This window comes from Leopardus geoffroyi, chromosome C1 (genome assembly GCF_018350155.1).
Source record: "Leopardus geoffroyi isolate Oge1 chromosome C1, O.geoffroyi_Oge1_pat1.0, whole genome shotgun sequence".
NCBI lineage: Eukaryota > Metazoa > Chordata > Mammalia > Carnivora > Felidae > Leopardus > Leopardus geoffroyi.
In genome coordinates this window covers 14,665,050-14,674,488 of record NC_059328.1, presented here as the reverse complement: position 1 = coordinate 14,674,488, position 9,439 = coordinate 14,665,050, and the positions used below count along the sequence as shown (strand labels likewise).

The 9,439-nt window shown below is 58.4% G+C and overlaps 1 protein-coding gene across 1 annotated transcript; it reads right to left on the bottom strand.

Moving 5' to 3' along the window:
• Positions 1-288: 288 nt before the first annotated feature.
• On the bottom strand, positions 289-9,021 carry PLA2G2F (phospholipase A2 group IIF). The gene is made up of 5 exons (XM_045475911.1): positions 8,765-9,021; positions 8,081-8,133; positions 5,329-5,473; positions 4,315-4,424; positions 289-2,280 (listed from the first exon to the last, which is right to left on the bottom strand). Exons 1-5 carry the CDS (start codon positions 8,878-8,880, stop codon positions 2,069-2,071), a joined length of 636 nt encoding a protein of 211 aa, XP_045331867.1. The 5' UTR covers positions 8,881-9,021; the 3' UTR covers positions 289-2,068.
• Between the last annotated feature and the right edge of the window lie 418 nt (positions 9,022-9,439).

Below are 9,439 nucleotides of genomic sequence, written 5' to 3'. Positions count from 1 at the left end.
AGGCTTCTGCAGACCCCATCTGCTACTGGACTGTGGCTGCCCCATCCTGGCTCCACCCTGGCTTAGGGGGGCTTCAGCTCAGAGATAAGGGACCAGCCCAAGATGGCCGGGAGAGGTTAGTTAGTTAGCCAGGGTAGAAGAAGATGTCAGCGGGAGCCTGGGTGGCTCAGTCGGTTAAACGGCCAACTTCGGCTCAGGTCATGATCTCACGACTCGTGAGTTCGAGCCCCTCGTCGGGCTCTGGGCTGACAGCTCAGAGCCTGGAGCCTCCTTCGGATTCTGTGTCTCCCTCTCTCTCTGCCCCTCCCCTGCTCACACTCTGTCTCTCTGTCTCTGTCTCTGTCTCTCTCTCAAAAATAAATAAAGCATTAAAAAAAAAGAAAGAAGATATGAGTGATGAGACACACTGGGGACCACAGCCACCACACCAGGGCCAGAAGGAGGTGAACGGTTGGAAGGGCCTTCTCTCACGCATAGTGACAGCTGACTCCAACCACCAAATTCATCCTCAGTCCCCAGGGCTAGCGTTCTAGAAGCTGCAGCAAGGCGAGGCTTCTTCCCAGTCCTGCTATTCTGGGGGGAGATGTTCTCTCCCCACCCCCACTCCTCTGCTGCCTCCGCCTTTCATGACTGGCCCTAGTGACAGTGGATCTACAGGCCCCTCGCAGGGCGGGCCAAGCTTCCTGATGGCTGAGGGTGTCTGGGCGGGTCTCAGCGCTGTGTCAGTGTGTCCTCGGGATGAGGCAGGGCACGCTGGCTACTTGGAGGCCGCTGACCTTGAGGTCAAGAGGCGAGGCAAGGCAGGAAAGGGGCAGGTGCACCTGGAGAGAGAGCAGTGCTGGCACGGAGTCAGGAAGCTGGCCCTGCGGGGGCTGACTCTCTTCCATCTCTGCCCACAACCCTCAACAGGAACCTGGGCCCGAGGGGACCCCTGTACCCCAAGGCTCCTTCACCCCACTTCTCCTGCCGAGACCCCTCTGGTCTGGGTGTCTCGCTTTGTCCGGCTTCTCTCCCACCGTCTCCCCTCCGTTCTGTCTTCATGCAGTTCCTTCCCCATTGCCTTCTGGAATCTTCTCCAAGCCTCCTGCCTGGACCTGGACCCTCCTGCCTTTGTTTCCTCTTCAGGGAGGTGGGTCCCAGCCCTCGGCCTCCTCCCCACCGACAGGGCTTCTGAGACCAGAGTGCAGCCTTGCGTCTCCCTGGCAGGGAGAAAGGGGTCTGGGGTCCTTCCACCCACCGGCCCGGCTGCTGCAGGAGGAGAGGCATGGGGGTGGGGTCCGGTGTACCTCAGAGCAGTGCCGTATGGCTGGGCCGGGTTAGCAGGGAGGTGGGGGGAGACGTGAGGGTGCTGGAGACATATTTGTGGCCCCGTCTTGGTCCCCATGCACCTAAGGGAGTGCCACTGGACATGGGGGTTCCGTCAGCGTCCCAGAGCCTGATCTGAGGCCAGACCTTGTGGCTGAGACACTAGCCCTGTGGCCCCCCTGTGATGTCTGGGCCTGGACTCATGGGCCACCCTGCCCTTAAGGGGGCTCTAGAGAGCCACTAGGCCCTCAAAGCAAGGAGCGCCCGGGGTTGTCCCCTAGGGGCAGCCAAGAGGCCCCCAGAACCTCGGGACCAGCACTCTGTCTGTCTGGGAACCTGTCTGAGGACACACCAAGCTCTGGGGCTGTACTGGCAGCTCAGGATCTTGGTCTCTAACCTTGACAGTCAAGCTGAGGAAGTCAGGCTGGGGCCCGTGGCAGAGACCACTCAGAGGAGCCACCTCTTTTCCTCAGGCCTTGCCCTCTACACTCAAGAGAGACCCCAACAGGCTACATGTTTCCTGCCAAGTCTGGGATCAGCGGTAGGACATGGCCACGCCCAGTGCTGGGCTGGAAGGGCCTGGGAGCCACAGTCAGGACCCAGGCCTCCCTGAGTCCTCTGGGGCCGGTCCCCTGGAGAGTTCCAGGGAGGAAGCAGCCAGAAAGCCCTGGACTCTCAGTCTTCCCCCATCTCCACCTGGTCTGCCTGTCTGGTCCCCAGAGCCAGAACCTCCATCCCTCTTGCCCGTCAGCCCCGGGGGGCACTAGGGAGGTGCAGGGGGAGTGGGGGAGATGTGCCTGTAGGCCGCCTCCTCCAGGGGCGGCTCGTAGATGCTGCAGTTGGGCGTGGGGCCCTGACAGTAGATGTTGAGGTAGTTGCGATGCTTCTCATTGTACGTCTGGTTCCGGAGGCACAGAACCACGTTCTTGTCACACTCACAGGTCTGTTTGTCACACTCGGTCTCGTTGAGCTCACCTACGCCGGAGAGAGGTTCTGGTGGGTCTCAGAATATGGTCCCCTGGTGGGCAGCACTAACGTCCCTGGCAGTTCGCCCCAGGCCTGCGGGCTCAGAAGCTCTGGGCCGGGCCCTGCAGTTGGCATGATCAGCCATCGGGTGGCTCTGGAGCATGTTTCCATCAGAAGACCCCAGAAGTCCAACCTGTCATCTTATAGTCGGGGAAATGGAGGCCTCGGGGATGGGTTTACCTAAGTCACACAGCAAACCCAAGGTGGACCCGAGATAGACACTCGGGTGTCGGGGACTCCCCACCCTAGGCCTCCCCCTTCCATCACAGAATCGCCAGACACCCACCCTGGAGGGAGCTCGTGGTGAGAAGCCACTGAGGAAGGACTCCTAAGAGCTTGGCTCAGGGCCTTTCCCACGAGTGAGTGCTGAAGTCGCCCGAAATCGGCTACCCTGATAGCTGTCAACCTTAGGGGGCGCATTAGGAGCCACTGAGTGGCTTGCTAAGACAAAGACGGCTGGGCCCCAGGACCACAGCTTCAGATTCAGTAGGTCTGGGTGGGGCCTGCTAATCTGCATTGCTAGTAAGTTCCTAGGGGATGCCGATACTGCAGATTTGGGGAACACCCTCTGAGAACCGCTCACTAGCTCGGTGGTCGGCAGACTTTTCAAACTTTCTATCTGCAGAATACTTTCTCTCAAATGAAACTCTTTGCAGAAGGCCAACATATCAAGCAGCCAAAAGAGAAGCCGCTTAAGCTGTGAAATGGGTTAATGGGACCAGCTGGACCACTCAAGAACAACCCCCACCCATCACCTGAGTCCAGGAACCCCCAGAACCCAATGTGAAAACCCCCACTTGGGTTCACCCACCACCCTTTGAGGATCCTCGAAATGCATTAATGAGGGGACACCCCCTCTCCCAAGCCAGCCCCTGCACCCCACGTTTGAACAGCAGAATATGAGGACCACAGTGCCCTGGGTTCCCAGGGGGCCCCAGATGCACCCAGTTCACCACCAGGACTCTTCCCCAAAGAACAGAAGACTTGGGATTTTTTTTTTCTTTTTCTGCAAAGCTGGGCTTGCTTGCTTTTAGTGAGGGGTAGTGAGCAGAACCTGGTGAAAACAAGGAAACAAAGGGAGCCAGGGGCTGCCCGTGGGACTGGGCCAGGGGACACCCGCCGCCTAAGAGGAGGCACACAGGGACACCTGGGCCATTAACGTGGATCCGCACCTCTCAGTTGAGGAACGGCCCAGAGCGTCCATGGTAACCCCACCGGGCCTGGTTCCCATAGCTTGAATTCCTAGAAACACTGAGAGTCTTGGGATGAGGCCACCTTCTGGTAGGGTCCCAAGGACAGAACTAGAAGGGAACATGTCTGCTCTGATCCAAACCCTTCCATATATCCACGAGGAGACTGAGGCCAGGCAGGGAAGCACCCTATATAGGGTTACACCGCAGGAGATGTTGGCAGAATCCAGGTTTAAACCCAGACCCATGTGTCACCAAGTCTTCCCATCGCCTGATGATCTGGTTAAAAACAGATTCCTGGGCCCTCACCCAGGCCCACTGAATCAGAACCACTCCCTAAGCTCTCCGAAGCTTAAGAATCAACAACTAGGGCAGCAGCCTGCTGATTCGGGCTTGGGGGGATCAGAGCACATCAGAGAGACGTGCTAGGGCCATGGCTAGGGTTCTCAGAGTTAACAAACAAACAAAAACAAGAGGCCTGGCTACTTTGAGTTCCAAACAGTAAATATTTTAGTATAAGTATGTCCCAGTACTACATGGGATATACTTATGCTAATTCTTATTTTCATGCCAATAGTCATTGTTTTTATGCTAGCATTTACTTTTTAGTATGAGTATGTCCCGTGCAATATTTAGGATATACTTATGTGAAAACATGTTTCGTTTACCTGAAATTCAAACGTAAGTGGGCATCCTGTATTTCACCTGGCAACCCCGTGCACGGGCCCCCCGAGCAGCCTGGGGGCACTGGCAGTCTAAGCCCTTCTCCTGGGTGGGGGGGGGAGGGACTCACTGCAGATGATGGAAGTATTGTTCTCGATGGTGTATTCATAGTGGTCCACATAGGGGTGGCAGCCCAGGTCGAAGAGCTTCTGGTAGCAGCAGTCATGGGCGTGGCAGCACCTAGGGGCAGGTAGAGGACAGCAGGCCCACATAGCCGAGCTTGGCCCATCTCCCACCGGCAGAGACCCCGGTCATCTGTTTCGGTTCCTCGTGGATCAGACCTTCAGACTGAGGCCCAGAGAGGGGCAGTTCCTTGTCTGAGGTCACATAGCCAGGAAGAGCCCAGCTTTCCCCCTTGGAGCCCTGGCTGCAGGAGGCAGGAGGTGGGAGGCGTCAGGCTGTCCGATGATGTGGTCAGGATGGGAAGGAGGGTTAGGACTAAGTTGGTGTCAAAGGAGCCTGAGCCTATGAGGAGGCCATGCCCGGCTGGGCACGATGGCCAGGGAGAGACAAAAGTCTGGAGGGTTGAGTGGGCATTGGGGGTGGGAGGCAGGAAGCAAGTGTAGTGTGGCCATCCCCATCCCCTCTGGTGGAGGAAGGCAATTAGTCAACCTGCATTTATTAAGCACCCCCGTGATACCAGACTTAGCGCTGGCTGCTTTGGGGGAGATAGGAGCAGAAAGTTAAGCCATGGCTTCAGTCTTCAGTCTGATGGAAGAAACACAGTCCTCCATCAGGGCCTCTAGGGTGATGGGAGTGAGAGGGGTCACAGCCCTTGCTTGTGTTGAGCATGAGCTGTGCATCTGTTGCTCTCACGTGTGTGGGGGGCAGGTCAAAGTTTCCTTCCTGGCGAGACTGGGAGTTCAAACGCCTCCAAGCCCAAGACTTGGAGATGCACAGTAGAAACCACCCAAGACAGTAGAGGAGGACATGGGTCAAGGTCAGGCTCTTGGTCACAAACTCATTGAACCAGCCTCATCCTTAGGGGAAAGGACCCTCTCCCATGTCTCAGAAATGGAGACCAGTCTGACCTTCACTGCCCCCCTCCCAGGCCTGACAGTGGCCCAGGCACTCCGGAACCTACCAGTCCACCTCATCCATGGGCAGCCCGTGCCCTCCTAGTCCACAGTAGCAGCCGTAGCCCACGAAGGACAAGATGGCACTCCTCCCCGTGATGGTTTCCACCATGGACTTCAGGTTAAGCAGGCTGCTGCGGGCTGCGGGCAGGACTGCAAGAGAACCAAGGGGGTGCTGTGAGCTCCCTGCCTGGTGGGGGGCCCCCTCCTGTCTGACTGCCCTCCCCACACCCCAAGGCCAGGGAAAGGAGGAGAGAGAGTGGGCAGAGAGGGAGGAAGGAAACAATGTATAAAAAGCCATGATGTCTGAGGGCCCTTAGAAGGAAATAGCTATTACTCTTTACTGAGGGCTTCTCTGTGCCAGGTGCTGTCCTGAGCCCCTTCCAGGCATTAACTCATGGAGTGCTGTTGTTGCCCCCACTTTACAGATGAGAAGACTGAGGCCCAGAGCTTACCCAAGTAACTTCCCCAAGAACATCATCAAAAAAGTGGTAGGGGTGGAATTTGCACCCAGGCAGTGAGGTCCCAAGTGACCGGTCCACCGTAAGGGGCTTCACAAATGCCACGTGCTCTTGTGAACACAGGGGTTTGATTCTGGGTCCTGGGTTTGATCTGGCTCCTCTGCCCCCCAGTAGGAACTCAGTGTCCCCAGCACAGTCCTGGGGCTTGGGCATCTCACGATGAATCCAGAGACAATGCGGTGGTCTGGTCATTCGGCGAAGACAGACAGACACACACACACACACACACACACACCCTTTCCCTTTGGCCATGTCTCACCGGAAGCAATAGGTCAATGACCCCCTTCCCACGCCAGCAAAAGCAGCAGCCTCCCCGCACCTGCCAGGTGAGTCTGCCCCAGCGACATACCCTCCTCTCCCCTCCTCCCTGCCTCTTCACCCCGGCCTGTGCTGACTCTACATCTGCCCCTGGCTCCCTGCTGAGTCACTCCGGAGCCTGGGGCTCCAGTCCATACTGGGTGAGGCCAACCCGCACACGGGACAGCCGCTCTAGCCCCACTTAATGGGCCTTGGGAATCCCGCTCCACCTGAGCCTTCCCGTTTATTGGCTTGGTGACTTTCATCATTACAGAAAATAAGGAGCAAATGAGAGAGGCAACAGGGAAGGAGCTGGGACAAATGACAGGCAACTCTAAGAGGATGGTGGAGAGAGAGGCACATGTCTCAGGTGGGGTCTGAGGCAGGGGGAGGGAGGACCCTGTGTCCAGTGGACCCAAGCCCATCCCTGAGCTGCACAAGGGACGTGAGGGCCGTTGGTGGGAGTAGGACAAAGGGGACCTTAGGTGTGTCCCCCGGCCCTTCCCCCACGCTGTGCTGGGTCCTGCGGCCAGAGGGAAATGTCAAGCAGCTTGGGAGTCAGATCTGGAATCAGACCTTGGGAGTCAAACGCAGACAGCCCTGGGTCCACAAACAGGTCTCTCCACGAGGCCTGCGATGACCACGCGGGCAGGTTGCATAAGCTCCTTGACCTCAACTGTCAAACCGGGGACGGGGACGGGGATGGGGACGATGCCGCTCTCCTGCTGGGCACTGCGAGCAGAGGCTGTGAGGAGGGAGCACCTGTGAGGTCTGGCCTCCCGCAGCCCAGCTGTGCAGGTGTTTCCCCCGGGGGACAGCTTCCCCGCCCCAGGGCCCTCTCACCAGCAGCTGCACGCAGGGTGGGATGTTACCACGCGAGCCCCCCACACTCACACACGGGGACACACACTCGCCCACAGAGGCCTCGCACGCCCGCACGCCACACCACCAGTGGAACCACACTCACGTGTGCGGCGCCCACGGGGAACCCAGGGAGCCGAGGCCACGTCCACACTCGCACTCCAAGCAGAAGAAAGCGAGTCGGGCAGACGCCTTAGCGGCCAGCAGTTCGGGCGGAACTCAGAGGCTTGCTGTCTCAACACTCGCTTCAGCCGTCAGGTCAGCCAACCATTGTCACCTCTGGCCACGTTTAACCCTTATTTTGTGCCCAGCGGTTCTTTCTTTGCCCCAGAGCAGGCTGCACTCCGGCGATATGCAACGGGCCGGATGAAGAGTCAGTGACACCTCTAGCCCAGCTTCCACCTCCCGGAGGCACCTGCCACCAGAACACCTGGATGTGTGATGGGGTCACATCTGTGTCAGGAGCCTCAGCTGTCCCCGACCGGTGTTCCCCGGGAGCACCAGCCCTGGGAAAGGAGCCCCCAGACCTTCCTTGCCGACTTCTCGCACGCTCACACAGACGGCCCTGGTACACACACACACACACACACACACACACACACACGCACACACGTGCACCTGCAGTTAGTACACACTTACACATTTTTTGACGTGTGGAGGACACACAGACGTCACTGTGCTGAGACACAACCCCCCCCCCCACACACACACAGATACATGTGTATATCCACACCCAAACCTATTAGCTCTTGTCTCAGGTACACATGTACACAAATACTCTTATCTACACAAACACCCAGGTTTTCCCGGGGGCGGCCAGACGCCCAGCAAACACTACCATTTTACAATGCTTGCTCAGCCCGGGGCCCTGCCGCCTGGGAGGCTCGTAAATGCCCACGGCCCTTGGTGTGTTTATAATCGGCAAACAGCCCCAGGTCAGTGAGGGCCTGACAGGGGCCCGAGCTGGGAAGCAGGGGCCCAGAGAGAGCCAGTCAGTGGATGGAGAACCTAGGGGCCCAAGGTCACAGGAGCAAGTGGGGGAGGGGGGAGAGAGAGGAGTCTCCCCAGAGCCTTTACTCACCGCTGCCGGCCAGGACGACCATGGTGAAGAATTTCTTCATACCCAAGCTGGACCTGAGAGAAGGGAACATCCAAGCCCCGAGCCCGTCCGTCCCAGGCTCCCGCAGCTCCCTTCTGAGGCCCCGACGATGTCATCCCCCCGGGCCCCTACTCCTGCTGCCCCAGCTCTGGGATGATCTCCTCCCACCTGCCCTCCACCCCCTGAACGGACCGCCCCCCAGATGGCAGAGCCAGGAGGCACCGGGAGCCTCCTTCCTCCTTTGACCCCGAGCAGGCTTCTGAGACAGGAAGCTCACCGCCTCATGAGGTCGGGCTACTGTCACAGATCAGAACGAACCCCCCTTCCATAGGCACTCCAGGAAGTCACGTGACCCAACCCGGTGGCTGGGTCTTGCACTTGGAGCCAAGAGACCTGGGTCCCCAGGTTCTAGTCCTGGCTCTTCTGCCAAAATGCTGTGTGACCTCACGTAGATCCCATAGCCTCTCTGGGCCTCAAGTGCCTCATGAGGATTGACGGGCTTATCTCTAAAGTCTTCTGGTGCTGAAAATGTACTGACATATCTCAGCCTTCACTCAGAGACTTAGAGCTCTTTTTTCTGGAGACACGGATTCTAGGAGCCAGTTCCCCCAGCCCATCCCCGCTCCTCTCTGGGGAGGATTCTATCCCAGGGTAGCAGGCACATACCTCGAGGTTCTCCAAGGAAAAGAGGCCCTGAGACTTGGGCCCCTCCACCCGGAGGGGTGCCTAACCAGCACCTTCTTCCTCAACACTTTGGGGTTGGCCTGTGCCCCATCCGCCATGTTCTGTGTTCTGTGGGTCCAGCAACATAGGGCTCGTAAGGTCCGTGATCGCTCTGAAGGCTCCGGGGAGCAGGCCCCAGTGTCACACTGCCACACGCACGCGGGCAGGGTAGCGCCGGGGCAATGCCCCTGGGCGGGAGGCAGGTGACACACGCCCAGGAAAAAGGAGGCTCCACCCCCTCCCTCCCACAGCCACCGCCCTGCCCACAGCCGCCCCGCCCCGTCCAGGCCCCGCCCTCGGGCGCACCTGCAGGTGGGGGTTTCCACACCTGACCAAGAGCTGGCCCTTCCCTGTACATCTGAAAGGAAGTTCGCCCAAAGGTCTCTCCTGTTCCCACCCAAAAGGATGTGAAACAAAACATTATTCAGTCACATTTGTAACTGAACAGCGCTGTGGGCTTGACTCAAGGGGGCATCGGAGAGGCGCGGGACCTCTACAGTGGAGTTTTGCAGTGGGGGACAGAGGCTGTGCTCAACCCCAAACACAACAAAGGAAAGGGGAGTTTGTAGCCAAGGAGCAGGATGGGGGTCTGCAGATGGAAAGTTACTATGTGGGGGC

Coding starts and splice junctions, on each gene's coding strand:
- PLA2G2F (XM_045475911.1), bottom strand. CDS start 8,880: ATGGCGGATGGGGCACAGGCCAACCCCAAAGTGTTGAGGAAGAAGGTG. Junction 5,474..8,080: donor GGTCGTCCTGGCCGGCAGCG/GTGAGTAAAGGC, acceptor GTTCTCTTGCAG/TCCTGCCCGCAGCCCGCAGC. Junction 2,281..4,314: donor CAATACTTCCATCATCTGCA/GTGAGTCCCTCC, acceptor TCTCCGGCGTAG/GTGAGCTCAACGAGACCGAG.